Source organism: Scleropages formosus, chromosome 8 (genome assembly GCF_900964775.1).
Source record: "Scleropages formosus chromosome 8, fSclFor1.1, whole genome shotgun sequence".
NCBI lineage: Eukaryota > Metazoa > Chordata > Actinopteri > Osteoglossiformes > Osteoglossidae > Scleropages > Scleropages formosus.
Window position 1 is genome coordinate 30,983,938 of NC_041813.1, and position 19,138 is coordinate 31,003,075.

The following is a 19,138-nucleotide window of genomic DNA, read 5'->3' on the forward strand; positions in this document are numbered from 1 at the left end:
TGACCAAAACGGCACGTGTTCGCTGGATGAATCGCTCAACGAGGCAAATTAAATAATTTTGTGCCCGTGCATTTTTTGTCATTTTTAATTTCTTTTCGTGTAACTGGAGGTTAATTTTTAATTATACATTAATAAGTGACTCGATTTACACATTGAATAAGGAATACATTTTTGGTTCCAACTGAACCGAGAATCCCAAAATTTGCTAATCCACTCAACAGAATGACTTTCACCTTTACGTTTTTTTGTATAAAAGTATTCTTCAGTCTGCTGCGTGATGCGATTTGCCTCAATATGTTGATTCATGGTAACTATGTACTGTACCACTGTAATCCCGAGGACTCAGTTAGCTGGAATCCGGGCTAGTAGTTGACTGAGCTGTTTGGTTAAATTGACCTCATGCGTCATAGGATCGATAGGCAGGTGCGATATAGAGCGGGACATAACTTAGATGAGGATGAAAAATTGTTGCAAAACAACGTGGGAAAACATGACCTTTCTGTGCAGCGCTGTGGGATGTGTCTCCACCTGAAGGGATGAAGACATTTCAGGGGACTGTTCATTTTTCCTGTGCTAGCAAACAGACTCCTGTTTTTCTGCCTCTTTCACAATATGCTACAATTGCATTTATTTTTTTTGCCTTTATTTCTTGAGGTGTGCTGATTAAAAGGCAGGTAAAGCTTATTAAATCATCAAATCATTGTGAGCACATTTTAAAGATGAATTAATTCACCCCAAAAATTGTCATACCATGTGCTGTTTTACTCTGTTTCATTAAGGGTTTTTTTTTTTTATTTATTTTATTTTAAATTTGTTGTATATCAATGTAAGAATGCAGGTGACACTGAGGACATGCTGATTTCTTTCTTGTGGTTTGAAAAACTGGGAAATGCACCAGACCTGCCCGTCCCGTCACGAGAAGCAAAGGTGGCCCAAGCCCAGAATGCGCATCGGTTGATGAAATTACATTTAAGTTCCATTTTCACTTCACAAATCCTGTTTTTGTTTATGCAAGTTTATGGCTATCAGTTACCACGTTCTCTGGTAGCTGAAGTACAAAAGGGTCCAGTCAGAATCATGGCAACCTTGCCAAGTCCTCTGCCACTAAATCCTTTGTTCACAGGCCAGCTCTTGCCATCTTTCTTTATGCACACCTTTTGAATGTCTCAAGGTTTTTGCTATGCTTGTAACCGTCTACTTAGGGGGAAGAAGTTGACAAATTTGTACTGTGGATCTACTGGAGTGAGAGTTTTGGACAGTAATTCATGTATGAAACGCACATGACGTAATGTATTTAGTGTTGTCCCCTTGTTTTGGATCCGATAAGACAACTGAGAAAAGCAAAGTGCAATAATTATAATAAATGCGGAACATGACCGACAAAGTGTGAAAGTCATGTAACTCGGCTCGTTGTCATATTGTTCTTAAGACGAAATATGTGAGATGCGTGTAATTAAAACGTAGCTGGAGACGTGGTCCGAGTTTCTAAATATAGTCCTGGTGGATGAGGTTCGGTCACCTTTCTCCCGGCGGTTGCGCAACGTGTGTTTGGCCTGTGGGGGCGTGGTTACCGCTGAAGCCCCGCCCCTGGGCGTGGCGTAGCAGAAAAGCCCCTCTCAGTGGGCGTGTGCTCTGCGCCTCCGAGCCGTTAAGTTCGCGCGAAGCTCCACACCTGAGCCGCATTAATAGAGTGAGGGGCTGGGGATCCGCTTTATTACTTAGTCATTATATATGAGAAATAGGAAAAATAGTAGAAATAACAGCACAAACCTGCAAGCTGCCTTATTTTCTAGGTACCTTTTTTTTTCCGAAAAGGACATTTACATTTTATTCACTTTAACATGCAGACGTTCTTGCATAAATGTGTCCTCTTTTGCGTTCTTCATCATGCCCTTTCCGCACCTGGTAAGTAAGTGCACGTATTATATTTCTTAATTTTTCATAATGTCTCCGTGCAGAGGGCTTCTGCTGGTCCACGTGACGGGTTTGAAGCTTCAGAAATGTTTAAAATATCATCATGTCTCGAGCTGCTCAGCAATGGTTAAAATGTGTTTTCATCCTGTCCTAATAATTATTGCTCAGAAACAGATGTATCTGTTTACTTATATATTTGTTATAAAATACATAGGATACAGATTTATTTTGTATTGAGGCTGTTTGCAGAGCTGTGAGTAAATCAATGCGCTGTTTACTTACTCATTGTATGACTAATGTGATATTTCTATTTTTATAACTTCTGTGTGGTTTTGAAGTGTAGTTTTCATGGCAACGGAATTACTGCAAATCATGGTTTATTTAGATGAATCAAAGTGACAGTTTAACGTGCTGCTTGGAATCAGAAAGTACTCAATTCATGTGTGCATCTGATATCGGTGATTTCAAAATGATAACTTTCTAATAGGAATTTGGCCTGATGCACAAATAAATTGTTTTCCAGTAAATAGTAGAGATAATTATGTAAATATTACGTGGACATTGTATTCCCACTTTGAGGTAAGATGGTACTGTAGCAATGATGAACTGCTGGACATGTTTAATTTTCATCAAGCCTAAATAATTTTGCCACTTTAGTTTTGTGGCCTTAAATGGAGTGAAAAGGCATGAAAGAATGACAGTCAGGTAAGCGTGTGTTCCGAAAAACCGCTTGTGGTGGAAGTCCCCATCGTAGGGGGACACGCAGGCCGAGCCCCGAGGAGGACTTAAACAAGGTGACATTTTGCAGTAAAACTTGGACGCAAGTAAACGGCCTTCAAAGGAAGATGACAGTTTAAACAATAGCAGAGCAAAATTTCAAAGAAAATGGGGAAACTCGTACGCTGCTGTGCACCGAGTGTGTGAATCAGCAGACCCTGGGGATAAGGTGTAACAAGAGGATTGGACAAGACAGTTTCGTGATCTGTGTGGCTGATGAGATTTAATGCCGATCCAAGGGAGCAGGTGCTCTCCTTTCCAGTGGCAAATCACATTATCTATGTAAGTATAATATTTGGGGAGGTGCACTATTTCCATCTGTCTCTGCTTCCCACGATGGAATAAAAGAGCACAAACACACTTTTTGATTGTTCTTTCGCAAAATACCGGTGAGGGGAGTGGGTTCTGTCAGCTGCTTTCCAGAAGACTGAAACCAAACGCACGTTATTGCGACCGGTGTCGTTCACGCTACTAATAACAGCGTGTATGAAGTACTTCTGAGCGAGGAATTTGCCCCCTGCAGCCGTGCAAGAAATTGGTGCTTGTAGGATGAGTTAGTGTGTAGAAGCATGGATTTGATTGACCGAGTGGTGGGGAGCAGTTATATGTCCAGATTAGGAGGTAAATGTGGTAAATTTGTGCTACCGCAGCAAGTTCACATATCCAATGGAAGAGATGAGGGCACCTCAAATGACCCTATTACCCCTTTCCCAATAATAAAGCTGGTAATTCCCTCCTTGTTCTGCTTCGGTGTTTTTCCTCTCCTTTTTATTCTGGGCAAATGATCCAGCCGTATCCCATCCCTTCTTCCGTACCGCACTCTGTTGGGTGAGTTGTAGTGTACCTCTAGGCCTCTCCATCCTGCCCCTCGTTATCACGCCCTGATGCTGTGGCACAGCTGTCGCTCTGTGGCTGAGGTGCTCCAGCCAGGTGATGGACATGGCGACTTGACAAGTCGATTCAAAAGGCCGAGTCGGTCTTGATGGCCCGAGATGACTCCGAGGCACAGAGTCTGTCCCGTGGCCCGGGATGCTGGTCACTGATGGCAGTTTCAGGAGGAAGTCTTGGAGCAACTGGTGGATGAAGGCTGTGTTCGGAGTAAATGTCTGGTCCTCAAAGATTGTATGTCCTTTGAGCACCTGAGAGCAATATTCATGAACCATACTTATTTTCAAAAGGGACTCTTTTGGGTCCTTTTTATTACTTTGCTTCGCTGTCTTGAGCCTCGGGACAAATACTGCTAAAAGCTCTTTTTGCTTCCGGTGCTTTTGCCAGCTGGGAAATGTGGATTGGAGGTCGTGAAATGCAGGTCATGTCCTTGCCTTGAAATTCAGCATACGGTCATGGCCTGCTGCTTCGGCCGGGGGTGACCATAAGGAGCACATCCCAAGGGTGAGCTGACATTTGTTAAATTTCCTCCGTAGCACCCGGGTTTTCATCCACAGCATCTCAACCTGTGACCTGCGGCTGGGGTCTTCTACGGTCCGCTCGGGGGACAGATCCCGAAAATGAGGGGGGAAAACCGTCATTCTAAACAGTCCCTCTGGACCTGACCGGCACTTTCCGGCCCTCTCCGCCAGCCTGTGGAGAAGCGAGGACCCAACTGCTCATTATCATAACCCCAGCTAATCCCAATGAATGAGTGGGCGTCGCGATGATAAGCCCTCTCCATGAATAATGCCCGATTTGCATGATGACATCTGTTACAATGACTCTTATTCGAGTCGTTAATTGTAGAAACCTCCACTTCCCCCACTATACAGGATTAGAAGTTACTCTTAATCTGGGACGGTAATTGAAAAGCACTTGTTGGCGGAGGATAAATAGGATGTCTTGGTCCAGGGACATACATAACAGTCACTGCTCCTGTCAGCCATCTGTTGCTTAGGTATTAAGGGTCTTATAAAAGCTCGAGGGAGAGTAGCTTCCTTGAGAAGCAACAGGTTTCCGCCCGCTGGGCCTCGGCAGCGGCGTGAGACATCGGAGCCCGTAAGAGCCGCTGCTCGTTTGCATCGGGTACCTTTCTGCAGACCCCACATTCAAGTCCCTAGAGTGCGATGGGGTGTTTGTGGGCTGGGGGGGATCCTGTCTCCCTGGGTATTCAGGGTAGTAAGGCACCGAGGACACGAGTGAGCGAATAAACCCCTGGCTCTGCTTTCGGCTCGGTGCAGGTTTGTAGGATCTGTGACCGAGGATTGTTCTCCACTTCTTAATTTAGCCGTGTTCTCTTTTTGCGTCCGTACCTTGAAGGCTCGAGATAAGATCCAGATCCCCCTGTCGGCACGGAATTCCCTTCCGTGAGCAGAAGTGGCATCTCCGGCTACTTCCCTCTGAGCCGTCTGCAGCTGTCAAGGGAACTAGAGGAGGATTTGGAGATCGACGGGCCGATAAGGGACTTGCCGCCAACCTGCAGCGGCCGAACGAGGAAGTCCCACGTAGGGGGATCGGCCGTGTAGGTGGTAAAAACGAAGGGCGGGCCTGTATTGACGAGGTGCCCCCCGGCGAGCTCGCGTCAGGATGGCCCGCTCTGATGCGTATAGAAGCCCTACGGGTGCGTTTCCACAGCCAGGGAAGGAAGCATCTCCTGACGGGGGAGCGGAGGAGAGCAAGCCTTCAGTCTTTCAGCTGTCCGTCTGAGATGTTGGGAAAGAGAGCCAGCTCGCTTGTACTGTGGTAAACGGCATGAGCAACAGCAAGTGTGAGAATAGGTGTTCTGTTGGAGGCCACCACTTGTGAACAGATCGGCAACCCGCCGAACCTTGTTAGGTCACACACCTCGGGAACACGTTTAAGGGACGACGATGCTGATGCAACGAGCGCTGCCATGGATCGCTCTCCGGAATACGGGTTTCGGCGATGGCGCTGAAGGTTCACGCGCTCGTGTCGCAGCGCAGCCCTTAATCAAGGCTTCCGCACTGCTTGATGCGAGACAGACTATTTCGGGAATGCTCTCTAATCCCAAGTAATCTGGAGATGTTTCCTTGGCAACTCCAGAAGGTGTCCACCGCATCCCGTACGCTCTCGGCTCCTCGATGAACCCCCACCCCCAGCGCACCCCTGACGGAAGGGAAGAGGAGTAGCAAGGTCGCTCCTTTTCTTTGGCCGTCGCAGGAATTTGCGCACGGGGGCCTCAGAATGAGCGGCGTTCATCAGAGTCCAAAGAAAAGGCTCCGAATAGACGGCGTCAGCATGAGTCACGCGGCTTCACAGCTTCCTGCTGGCACAAAAGAGCGGGCACTTGTGTGTGTGTGTGTGTGTGGAGGAGGGTTAGCACAGAATTCATCCATAAATGCAGTCCTTTCAAAGAATTAATTTAATTCATACACATAGACACTACGCAGAGTACAGAGCACCCTGAGAAGCTGAGGATACATCCAAATATGTAAGACAAGGGCAAAAGATTGCAGTACTTGAGAGGGGCAATCACATACTATGTTGTAAGAGTTACACAACCCGAAAAGGAGCACGCACATATGAGAATTCCTCCGAATTGTCGCGCAGACGTTAATTTCCCTAGCGGTAGAAAAACATTGACCCCTTTGGTCATCCGTAGACTGTATTATTGGAAACTTAAGGTGTCAATCATAACTACGCACTATAGTTCCTTGCCAAACATGTAACAGTAATCAAACCTCTCTCCTTAGTTGTAGAATATTAATGAGCTGCTATGCTGGTTACTCTCACACAAACATTGTGATCATATAATGACCTAAAAGTGGCACAGTTGTGCTTTCGTTCCATGTCCCAAGTGTAAAGAGCATGCTGCTAATAATGCTTGTTCATTATCAATGTTCGTAACAAATAGCATTTACATAATGTCTTGTGATTCGAACCAACACCCTTCTGGTGGAGTAATTAACTCTCCTCAATGCTACAACAAAAAAAACAAGAAATGTGCTTCTTGGTAAGTTGGTGAAAATAATAGAGGTCTGTGTGTATTTCTTGACTCGTGGACTTGGGAAGAAGAGCTTTCTTTGCCTTTTTCTTTGTAAGAGCACACAGTTTAACAGGGATGAATGAGCTTTTGCCCTGACGCTCCATTCAAGAACAAACACGCTGTATCAGTATTCTTTGGAAACGGAGTTCACGTGAGAAAATACACAAAAAAAATGACAGTACGAATTAAAAATACATCATTGTGAGGAATTCTGATTATGTTTTGCTGGTTTTTTCCAGCAAAATGAGCACCCTTGCGAACGGACACGCCCGACCCGTGATTAATTCTTTCTCACGCCAGATACACTGTGTGAAATGTTTGGTGTGTCGTTCCCAGAATACTCAGAATACCCAGAAATAAACTCTGTGAGGTGACCACGGTGACTGTGCCGTGACGAAGCACATCACACCGTCACGCAGCGCTGATGAAGCATTGTGTTGCCACGGCGACGGAGGCTCGCTGGAGTTGCTCTGCGTTGGGGAGGCTGGGGTCCGTCGCCACCTACACATTCGGTTCATGGCCAGCGTGTTCGCCGAGGCAAGTGTGCAACGTTGTCTTAACGTTGCCGAGATACAAGACAGCAGAACCTCCACTGGAGAGGCATTTGGATATAGAAATGGGTCTCGAATACAAGGCATGATTTTGCAAACTGGTGGCGTCCTCCAGGTCAAAAATAACTTTTTGCAGCCTTTCTGTGCTTCTCTAGCACAAGTGTGCCTTTACTACCTAGACCACCCACAGTGGAATACAAGACCATTGTTACAAGCAAGTGACTTTTTAAAATAATTGAAATGTTGTTGGGCAGCACAGCGGCAGAGCAGGTAGCGCTGACGCGCCCAACATCACGCCCTGCTTCGAGCCCCATGTCTCCAGACCTTCAGGACCTTACGCTGAACAAGCACTTTCTGATGACGTTTCGTTGAATATTTTTCACGCGTCGCCGACGTACTGAGGCGTGAGATCCAAATTTACTGTATTAGTAGTGCGTCTGACCCGTTCTGCTCACTGTGTTGGAGTCACGCGCTCACCTCGTGCAACGGCGTCTGCTTTTCGTTACTGAACAACCGCAGCGAGAGCGAAGTGAAAAGCGAAGTGGAGGTGATGGGTCAACACCGCATACTACTGCCGAGATGTTTATCATTACGCTGATAACAGCACTGTAACATCCTAGCTTCTATATCTCAGTTTCCATGGTGACCATCGCTAGGCTTCGATGCTTTAGAGTAAGTGGCTGGGGATGAGAACATTGAAGGGCTTGGCGTATGCCACAGGTTCGCGACCTATGGTCTCTAGCTTCACCCCAGCAACCCTCAGAGTAAAGAATAAGAACGAAATAGGAAGTGGCAGTACCTAGGAAACATGTTCTCTTGAAACTGCTCCGATGTGTCAAATCACAGGTAGTCCCCTAGTCATCATGGCGCCAACAATAAGAGTTAACTAGTGAAAGCTTTGCAGACCTGGGTTGTTGGTCAAAGCGGATATTATGATATTTAAACGGATTGGCCCACATCATTTTCCCCCATGGAATCTGGCACACTTGAAACCATAATCTGGAGGGGCATTTATATCTTATGTCAATAGGTTACAGTGGTGTAGCAGGTATCCCTGGCGCCTCACGGGGCTGCGGGTTCAGATATGGGTTTGATTCCGGCTCAGTCTGTGTGGAATTTGCTCGTTGGCGTGGGTTTCCTCCAGGTGCTCTGGTTTCCTCCCCCAGTCCAAAAACATCTGCCAGCTGAAATGACGACTAAATTGCCATTAGTTTGTGTACGTGTAAGTAAATGTATGCGAGGGTGTGACCGCGCCGTACCTCACGCCCTGCGCTTCTGGGATAGGCTGTGGATCACCACGATTGGGCAGGGGGTTATTGGGAATGAATGGATTGATAATTAATACTTTGCATGCAAAAATGATGGGTCTTGGATTGATTGCTTTCTGTGGCCTTAGCCGATGTGTGGTCAGAGGTCCATAACACTGCATGGATCTCCCGGGATATATGCCTTACTGTTAAATACATAAAAGTAATGAGCTCCAAATAAGCGTCAGCTACATCAATCCTCTTCGGCATAATAATCAGTCCTGCTGCATAAAATATTATTTATTATTACAATTTTAAGGTCAGTATTTACTATTTATTATGATCTTAAGGTCAGTAACTTTCTGCTGAATTATGGTCAAAATACCGTAATGCCTTTGGGACTGCTCTGTTTTAACAGTTATCCGTGAGGTGGCCTCTCACATATAGTTTGGTTTGGAGGACTTCTGCGGGCAGTGCGAGCTCGGCATTTCGGGTGATGGTAATCTTATCTCCAGATAGGGCTGGGAGGAGCGGAAAAGCACTCAAGAGACCTGAGTATGAACTATTGGGTGCTTCTCTAAGGGCACATACTTCAGCAGCTTGTGTCCTTTCTGGTGTTCCTCACATTTGTGTTTGTAGCAGTAACTTTCTCGTGAATCGCACGCAGACAGGTACAATTATTTTTGAACGGCTTAGAGCTGTGATTATATAGTGTATAGATATAGTGTTGATTATATAGTATAGATAAGCAATGGGTCAATAGGATCAGTTCAATGGGATCTCTTAGGGCTCTTCTGATTCTCTTGCATTTTGACTCTTATGTTGTGATGGTACTGCGTATAACGCTAGTCTCTGCCTGTGCCTCTTATTTTTGTCTAGGTGTACTGGCTGAGGACGTTTCCATGCGATCTGAGGGCACCAGTGAAACCACTCCGTCCACATTTACAGCAGTGCCTGTGGATTCTGTTTCTTCTAGAGGTGAAAGGTCCCCTACCACAGATACGAGTGCCACCTCTTCTGTAGAGGATGCCAGTGTCTCAGAAGTCCCAGTCACCCTTACAACAACCTCCCACAATTATGGTATAGAAACCAGCTGGACTACTGCAGAGACAACAATATCGCCACAAGCACCTTCAGAAACCGACTCGACGACCTCTGTGTCTACCTCTGATCGAGTCACTATGGAAACTGTCACATATGCTGCTAACCCAGTAGCGTCGTCTGCATCTTCAGAGAAGTACATCTCCACCCTCGTTTCCACCTTCAGTCAAGTCGCTATGGAAATGGTGACAACTCCGATGCATGACCCAGTAGCATCTCCAGAAAGTGACTCCACCAATCCTGTAACAACATCTACTGAAGTTAAAACAGAAATGGTCTCAAGTCCTACCCATACACCAACAGCATCCACTACATCTTCAGAAAAGAATTCCACTACCATTGTGTCTACCTCCACTCAGATACAAATGGAAACTATCACAACTCCAGCCCAAACCCAAACAGCATCTCCAGGAAGTGACTCTACCAATCTTATGGTCACCTCTAGCAAAGTCACAATGGAAATGGTCTCAGACGCTACTCAAACTCCAACAGCATCCACTACATCTTCAAAACTAGACACCACGATTCTTGTGACATCCTCCAGTCAAGTCCTAGTCCATAACCAGACAGCATCTCCAACGTTTCCAGAAAGTTACTCGACCAGTCATGTGACTCATTCAGACAAAGTCACCACAGAAATGACCACAAATCCTACCTATAACCCTACTGCTTCCCATACATCTTCAGGAAATGAACAGACGGCCCCTGTGACCGAGTCAGACTATTTTACAGAAATGCTTTCAACTACTAATCATAACTCCATGGCATCTGCGACATTTCCAGGAAATGTTCCTGAAATTCACTCGAGTACCTCTGACCATGTCACCACAGAAAAAGTCATAACTCCTACCAGCAGCCCCTTCCATTCCTCTACATATGCAGGAAATTACTTTACCACCACTGCTTCTGTCACTACCGCTAACTTGATCACCTCTGGTGCACCACCTCAAAACTCCACTAACCACATGACTACTTCTGCTCATACCACTATGGACACAGTCACAACCTCTGATTTGAAGACCACATCATCCCATTCCTTACCAGCAAAGGACTTAACCAACCTCAGCAGTACCACAGCAGAGTTAGGCACATCCCCTTCTAACAGTTCTACAATGTTTACCTCCCCCACCACAAGTGTACTTGTGAGAAGCTCAAACAGTGCACCAACACACATCTACACAACTTCCTCTGAAAGTCGCAATACACTTCCAGAATCAGAAAACACCTCAAGTGGCACCAGTAGCCCTGAAGAAAATGACACTACTGAACAGACGTCTGGTACCCCTGAAAGTATGACAACACCAGATACAGGAACAAAGCTCACACTGACAACAAGTCCTTCCTCTGCCATACCCACGGAGTCTGATGAAGGTACATGCTTTCCAGTATTTTTGATTCTTGAACAAATGAGGTTCCATTTATAATCTCAAAGTAAATGGAAAAGGATTCTGAGCTGCCTTCATGGCTGTTGAACTTTCTTGTATGTCTATCTTTGAAAGCGCTTGATATCAAGTTAAGTTTTTAACTCTTGACTTTTGACTAATAGGCTCCACTCAAGTCACGACCGTTGGAAACAGCATCTCAACACCATCCCCTGGCATCACTTCCACCACAGTATGGTGGACAGACTCCAGTACAACATCCCCAAAGCAGAACAGCAGTTCTGCCCCGGTCGAGCCCAGTACCGCATCAACCACCAACCCCGGCACTACAGAGGTTCCCGTCAAACCCGCAGGTGAGTTCCGGGGTTCTGCTGCAGGGTCCCACCTGCAGCATTTTCACACGTAAGTTCTGAAGGTCTTTTCTGATGTAGCACCAAAGTGGCTTAATGATTCGACAGGAAGGGTGTTTGAATCATGCCAGTGTAATATCCCTGAACAAGAGTACCTGTATCCCTCAGTACATTTATAGCTGTAAAAATGGTTCTGCTAAAATTTAACCAGCATAAGGTGTGTTGCAAATAATAAAGATAACATGCTTAACTTACACGGGAGGGATCAAGTCGTTATCAGTCGGCCTGCCGAATCCATTCCGCCTTTAATCCGATGATTTTATTCATTTAACGAATTAATGAATTTTTAAATTGATGCATAGCACTGTGCTTACACATCTACATTATTTTACTTACCCTATTAATTTACTTTAAAGGCTGATAGATCACTGGAAGACTCCTTCGGGAACCCAACCTATTTGTGTCTTTAACCAGCGCATTCATTGGTCACTGAAAACTGTGACACTGTTGCCCTGTGTGTACGGGACAAAAACAATGACTTTATAAAAGAGGAAGCAGTGAGCAGAGTTCATGTTATAGGAGGAAGTGCTATTTTCGATATGAAATGCAGAAAGAAGCCGGTGACGCGGATCTTAAAAAGTGGGAACAGCGAGTCGCCTATATGCGGATAACCGTCATGTTCTTCCTTAATTTTCACCAGGATTCTGCAGCTCGAACCCGTGTCCGTTCAGCAGCATCTGTGTGGAGCTCAGCGGGAACTTCACCTGCCAGTGTCTTCCCGGGTTCTTCTATTCCACGGGCCGCTGTGAACGAGGTAGAGGGCTGAAGGCACGCTGTCGATCGCACGTGGTCCTCCGAAACCCACTGGTACCATCGCTCCGACCAGCTGGTTTTACTGACGTGTGCAGAAGTACACGAGGCTTCTTCTTCATACAACTACATTGTAATGTGGGTAGAGGAAGTTCGCCTCCAAATCAACATTTGTGGGGGGGACTTAGTGAGCCAGGCAGGTCGGAAGGCCTTCAAGCATCATGCGCTCGAAGAGGTTCCGTGTCGGAGGGAGTTGCCGAATTCTGCACGGTCAACGCAAGGGACACATGCAAAAGCTGCAAAAAACAATCACATGAGGTCATTTCTGGCAAAAAAGCAACAGAGTATTTAATCCAATGCTTTACTCACTTCTTCTACCCCAGGAGATTGCATACATTTTAATTTCGTTGCGTAAATAATTGCATTGGCTCATTTAACACCAAAACGACGCAGATCGTCAGAGAACAAAACGAAAAGCGCATCAGCAGAAGGGATGGTCTGGGCAGGGTCCGTTCCTCACGTACCGCGGTATAAACCTGTGTACGTCACACGAGTAGCTGCATAAAGGCTTTTCCATAATGAAACGAATCCTCATTAAAGCGATTAAAGACGAACAAAGACGGACGCGTTTATCAAGACCTCGGAAGATTGGGGGAGAAGCGAATCCGAAAGAGGTGACTTTTGAGACCCTTCCTAAAGAGAGAATCGGAAGTATTTCTAGGGTTACTTGTTAAATTTTTACACCAGGCTAATTTGGGAAAGTGTTTGGCTCAAGGGGACTGCAGCAGGAGGTAGGACTGGAACTTCGGCGCAAGGCAGTGGCCCGAACTGCGACACCGGCAGCCACCCTGTTGAAGGTGTTTCAGTGAGGACCAGACATCCACGTGTCTTCATGTTTCACTTTAAGAACTTAAACTTTCCACCGGGTTTATTTTTTCCACATCGTTGTAGATGCCTGGTTCTCACTCATCGCTCTATGTGAATAACTTGAAAAAAGCGCTGGTTTTGTTTTTAGTTGGTAGACGTGAACGACTAGAGCGCAGGTGATCTCATGCAGAGGTTCTCCATCACAGCCAGAGTCTTTCCTGGAGATCTGCGTGTCACACATCTGACGTTTGAGCCCAAAATGAGCAACAGGACATCTCAAGTGTTCCGGGACACGGCAAAGCGCATTTCGGATGCAGTAAGTCGTTGAGATGTGGTCTCGCAACTTACAAGGCCGCGGTAAAGCTGTTGGACCGTCTTTGTAAGACCGCGATTCTCACATTTCTTTAGCTGAGAGAGGCTCTGAAAGATCAACCAGGGTACGTGAAATCCACTGTTCTGGAGCTAAGGTGAGTCATTTGGAATTTTTTTCTATTTTATTTAATATGTGCCCTAGAAAATGGCTCAGAACCGTTTTTGACAAGGGGGAGGGGAAGTGTTTGGACTGACCCAACCCAAAATGATTGAGCATTAGCTTTGCTGGTTCTTTGAAGACGTTTTCAAAAGTTTGAAGCTGATGTGTCCACCTTCCTCCCGTGTGAATCTTTGACCTCCAGGAAGGGGAGTGTGGTGGCCTCTGTGAACAACGTGTTCGCACTTGGCTCCAACGCCACCCAGCAGTCCACCGCCACCGCCATCGGCGCCGCCATCCAGAACTGCAATGGCACCTGCGGCCTGCTGGCCGCCGCGCAGTTCAGAGGTCGGTCCGGCACCCGGTGTCCCTGCCCGAGACCTTTGTGCTCCGCTCGTGATGTAAATTTATGGATGATGGACTTTCAAGGAAGGCGCAAGCTGAAATACGTGAACGTGCGACGCCTAAACATCACTGAGGCTGTTGAGGCTGAGGGTTGGGTTCCATTGAGAACCAGCACACTGCTGAGCGTCATGTGTTTTGCATTTCTTCACATAGCAGATATCATGGTTTTTAAACACTGGCTGGCGAAATAAGTGCAAAATGTTTCTTTTATTATTTGTGGAATTAAACTGATTGATTTTGGAAAGGTTGAGTGTGCTCTCGCGCCCTTCCCTCCGAATTTTTCTGTAAAAAGGGCCTTTGAGCACCCAAGCTCGACCTTGACGGCATCCGCTGATAATTTCAATTTTTACCCTATCAATTCAGGGAGAGTACCTTGATCGAAAGCTGTATTTAACCCCTTTTTGACTGGAAGGCAGTGGCTCCACCCACTTTGCTACCTGCTGCATGCAAAGTTCGTTTCGTGGTGAAGTTGGACCCAGGGATCACTTCTACGGCCTTTAGCTTCGTGTTCTGTTCTCATGCCTCTCCCCACGCACAGCTACCGACCTCTGCCATCAACAGCCGGCTCCCTGCGACATCAAGACCACCGCCTGCGTGTTCGCGATCAATGGTACCGTCGCGTGCACCTGCCGGGAGGGCTACGTCCCCTCCTTCTATTCCAGCAGCACCTGCACAGGTGATCTCACCGGCCGTCCATTTATTTGTTCTTTCAGCTGTCAACTTTAACCCCTCTTCGACTTGTACGCATCACAAAGCATGTAGTGTGTATGTGAGAAAGTGTTTCACTGGTGTCTTTATTGAGTAACTCGTTGTGAAGCAGCGTATCTAGTAGCGTACGCGGGTGGGGCGGCAAGTAGCGCCACCGTCTCACGGCGCCTGGGTGGTACGGGAGGACGTGGGTTTGATCCCCGCTCAGTCTGTGTGAAGTTTGTTTGTTCATCTGTGTGGGTTTCCTTGGGGTGCCCTGGTTTCCTCCCACAGTCCAAAGACATGCTGTTCAAGTTTCCCCCCATAGTGTGTGAGTGACAGAGAGAGTGTGTGTGTGGATGAGTGACGCAGTGTAAGTAGTGTATCTAGTGGTGTAAGTCACCTTGCTGAATAAGGTATGTGGGCTCATAACACTACATTAGAGTTCATCGGAAGTTGCTTTGGAGAAACGTGTCTGATGAATAAACAGATGTTTCCCAAAAATGCCGAAGCATCTTAATGATGCCTTTAGGAGAACAATGACGGTGAGGGGAGCAGTTGCTCTGAGCTGCTGTGTGCGTTGGTTTGAACACAGAACCGCCTCTCAGTACGTTTCCATAAGGACCAGCAATGCTGAAGGAAACTGTTGTCTGAAGTAACACCTGGAAGCTGTGAACCTAAAGACGAAGCTGCATTGCGCTCACGCCCCTTTCCGAAGGGCAGCTCAAGCGAATGAAATTTGGAGCCTCTCGGACATTTCCGGGCTCAGCGTACGGAGGGATTCGACCCCAGTGTCACAGTCTCACCCTGGGTTTCACCTCCACAGCTTGCGCCAGCGGAGAGCGAGCCGAGGGAGGGAGCTGCGTGCCGTGAGTGTGCGATTCCTCAATTCTCTTTAAATTGCTAAATTGTTAGAAAGCGTAGCGTCGGCCTTCTAGGGCTCCACCTCAGCGTAAACGTGTGTGTTACGTGGGAGAAAAGGAAATATGAAGCCCATAGTTACGAGATGTCAGTCAGCGGGTTTCGGCCGCGCTCTCACTCGAGCCCCTGCCTCTGCTGCTTTCTGCTACGGACCATTACTCCAACAGTAAGGTTCTTTACCCCGTTTGGTTCTTCTTCGCCTCGTGGCGTATTTTAACCTTCGATGGCTTTAAAAAGTGTGCCGTTGCCCCCTCTGTTGTCTTGTCCACGTGGGGCATTGAGTTACTGTACAAAGTGGCGTCAATTTCCTCTTTATTTCCACTGCAGGTGCCCCTTTGGATATGCAGGATTTAACTGTGACGACTGTAAGTTTCTCATGCAAGTCCAGCCTTTTCGCTCCAAACTTTGGTGCCTCTTCATAGAACCTCAGGTCACAGGACGTGGGAAACAAGTATTTGTACCCCCGTGCGCGTGTGATCCGGAATAGCCCGTACTCTGCTCGCGCGCCAAAAAAGAGGCGAAGCCGTGACCCCCTGCGAGGTGAAGCCGCTGCTGGGAGGACTGACCTTGCTGTGCCTCTCGTCCCGCAGCGTCCCTGCTGGCTCTGGTGGTCGTCTCCTGCGTTCTGGCTCCCCTGCTGCTCGTCGTGCTGCTCGCCTTCGTCGTCTACTGCCGGAGGTGGGAGCGAAAGAGGTTCCGTGGATTTCCTCCCAGTAGGTCTCGCAGCGGTGCCGAAGCGGGAACGGCGGGCTCCCGCCCTGCGGGGATCCGCGCGTAACGTCGGCCCTTTCGGCACCGTCCAGCCCCCCCCCCCCTCCAGGGCACGTCCAGCTCAGGCGAGTCTCTCGTTTGTGGCGTTAACAAGCGCTGCCTGTTTGCAGGGGGCCGCCGAGAAAGGCCGGATACAGCAGCCCGCCGCCTGGCGAGGAGCTCCGGGCGACGTGGCCAAGCCAGGAATTCACCCACATCCCGCGTGCCGCTACCAACTGGGATCCCGCCCCGATGGAGATGGTAGAGAACAGCCACCTTGGTTCTGAGCTCGACAAGAAGTGGCACAGCAACGGCTTGGTGAGAAACAGCCCCCACCCCCACCCCCACCCCGCTTCACCGTCTCCCTCCTCTGTCGCGTCACACTTAGAGATTGTGGAGCACAAAGTGTCCGGTGGGAAACCTGAGACCTTCGACGCTGCTGGTGCAGCAAGCAGCGCCGTTCGCTTATTCGCTTATGTGATGAGCTGTGGTTTGAATCCCGCTGCCGTTTGGAGCAGGAGCCTTTCATCACGGTACTGAACCTGAATCGATACAGTAAAAATACCGAACTGTGCAAACGGGTCAGTAATAATTCATGTTGGATAAAAGGACTAATAAAAGCTAAATAATAAAAAAAAAAAAAAAAAAAAAAAGCTTTATTATAAGTATTATCAACTTAGGACTCTTAAAATATGAGCTTTGCGAACAGCTCCATCATCCGAGAAGAACAGGATCACTAGACCCCCCACGAAGATGGATGTTTATTTACACTTTGCTCTTCGTGGCAAAGCAATTCCGAACTTGGTTGCTGATACAGCAAGCGAGAACGACGGGTTTCCTTTTAAATTTGAAACGTCCGAAGACCTGCCGTGAGTAGCGCTGCTGTCTCACGGCGCCTGGGTGGTACGGGAGGACGTGGGTTCGATCCCCGCTCAGTCTGTGTGGAGTTTGCATCTTGTCCCTGTGTCTGCGTGGGTTTCCTCCGAGTGCTCTGGTTTCCTCCTACAGTCCAAAGACATGCTGTTCAGGTTCACCCATAGTGTGTGAGTGACAGAGAGAGAGTGTGTGTGTGTGTTCCACTGATGTACGGATGAGTGACCCAGTGTAAGGAGTGGGTCCAGCAGTGTAAGTCACCGCGGTGAATAAGGTGTGTGGGCTCATAACACTACATAGAGGTCATTGGAAGTCGCTTTGGAAAAAAGTGGCTGCTAAATATATAAAATGTAGCTGTAAAAATGCCCAGAACGCTCTGTAAAGTTACATTGCAGCCATAAAGTCTAAAATTATGACTGCTCAAAAATGTATTTGCTGCTTTTCAAAGTTATTGTCCTTCGTGGTCCGTTTGTGCGGCGTCGTCTTATGGGCTTTCGTTACCCGTCAGTGGCCGGGTGCGAGGGCGGCGCGAGGCCCGCCTTCGTGTGCGTCCATCAGCTTTGCTCTCCTTCCTCGCAGGTGGAACCCTATGAAGTCTCCCCAGAGGACATGAGGACCTTCAAAGGGAAAAACACGACGCGATACTCCTACCTGATCCAGGGCCACGAGAACCCGTACTTCCTCGCGGAAGATCGCAGGACCAAATGAAACGCCTCGTAACGTGGAGTTTGGAGAAGTGGGAGAACAGAGACTTTGCTCCCGGGCCCATTTTGTACAGCATCCTGCAGGTGAAAACTTTTTTTTTTTTTTTTTTTTTCTTTTTTTGTGAAAGAGTGCAGTGGAAAAGCAAGCCTGCAAAATGTACCGCACGACTGTAAAATCTGTGCTTTATTTCCTACCAAAGTCAGAAGCACCGTCTGCAAACTCGAGGAACAAACTGACCCGCTCGGCATTACTAGTAATTCGTAACGGAGGCTGGATTTCGGAGAAAAATCCCAAAAATATCAGTTGGCCTGAAGATTGTTTCTTTTGAAATGAGCAAATGAAACAAACAAACAAACAAACAAACACACACACTCTTTCTGAACCGCTTGTCCCAGACGGGGTCGCGGGGAACCGGAGCCTACCTGGCAACTCGGGGCATGGGGGGGCACACACCGAGGACGGGACACCAGTCTGCCACAAGGCACCCCAAGCGGGACTCGAACCCTAGACCCACCAGAGAGGAGGACCCAGTCCAACACACTGTGCCACTGTGTACTCCCCCCCCCCATTTCAAAACTTATTTCTTAATTGGGGAGCCCTTCATGTTTAATTCCATTTATGTTTATAGAGGGTTGAACAAAGGAATAGGAAGGGAATGTAACAAAGGAAGAAAACAGAGAAACAAATAAGACAGTTGGCTTTTTACCAGAGTAATACTGCATCCGTGAATTTATTAAAGCTCTAAGTTCCCTACTGGCCGTGGAGGAAAGGAACCAAAAAAAAAAAAAACTCCCAACTAAAAGACAAGGGAGGGAAAAAAAAAAAAAAAAAAACCCTCTGGGGTCCAAGTGCCAGGGGTCTCCCCCACCACACCCCATCCCACCTGGACATTTTAGATTGAAAAAAGAATTTTAACGTCTATCTACAAGTAATAACAACGTTCTAGATGAGTGCCAACTTGGTGTCCCATTCAGTTTTAATTTTCTTCACACCTCAATAAATCTGTAGTGAGAAATTAAATATGTCACATGTACCTTGAAAACTGGCAGCGGAGGGTGAGTAAAAACATAGATGCTTTTTTCCAGATTTGATCAGTTTGTGTTTCTTGCTCTGCACACACACTATTGTTACGTATTTAAAAATATATATAATTTCTAAGTGTCAGCTGTACTGTGTCCTTGTTTATCCACACACACACACACACACACACACACACACACACACACACCATCTGAACCGCTTGTCCCATACGGGGTCGCGGGGAACCAGAGCCTAACCCAACAACACAGGGCGCAAGTCTGGAGGGGACGCACCCAGGACGGGACGCCAGTCCATCACAAGGCACCCCAAGCGGGACTCGAACCCCAGACTTACCGGAGAGCAGGACCTGGT

The 19,138-nt window shown here is 47.4% G+C and overlaps 1 protein-coding gene across 1 annotated transcript; it reads left to right on the forward strand.

The window, feature by feature from the left end:
* The first annotated feature begins 1,701 nt into the window (after positions 1-1,701).
* Positions 1,702-18,112, forward strand: LOC108941604 (mucin-5AC-like). Its single transcript, XM_029254340.1, has 11 exons — positions 1,702-1,905; positions 9,306-10,898; positions 11,074-11,262; positions 11,960-12,073; positions 13,143-13,252; positions 13,345-13,403; positions 13,611-13,753; positions 14,349-14,486; positions 16,009-16,096; positions 16,300-16,486; positions 17,621-18,112. Exons 1-11 carry the CDS (start codon positions 1,842-1,844, stop codon positions 17,747-17,749), a joined length of 2,814 nt encoding a protein of 937 aa, XP_029110173.1. The 5' UTR covers positions 1,702-1,841; the 3' UTR covers positions 17,750-18,112.
* The last annotated feature ends 1,026 nt before the right edge of the window (positions 18,113-19,138 follow it).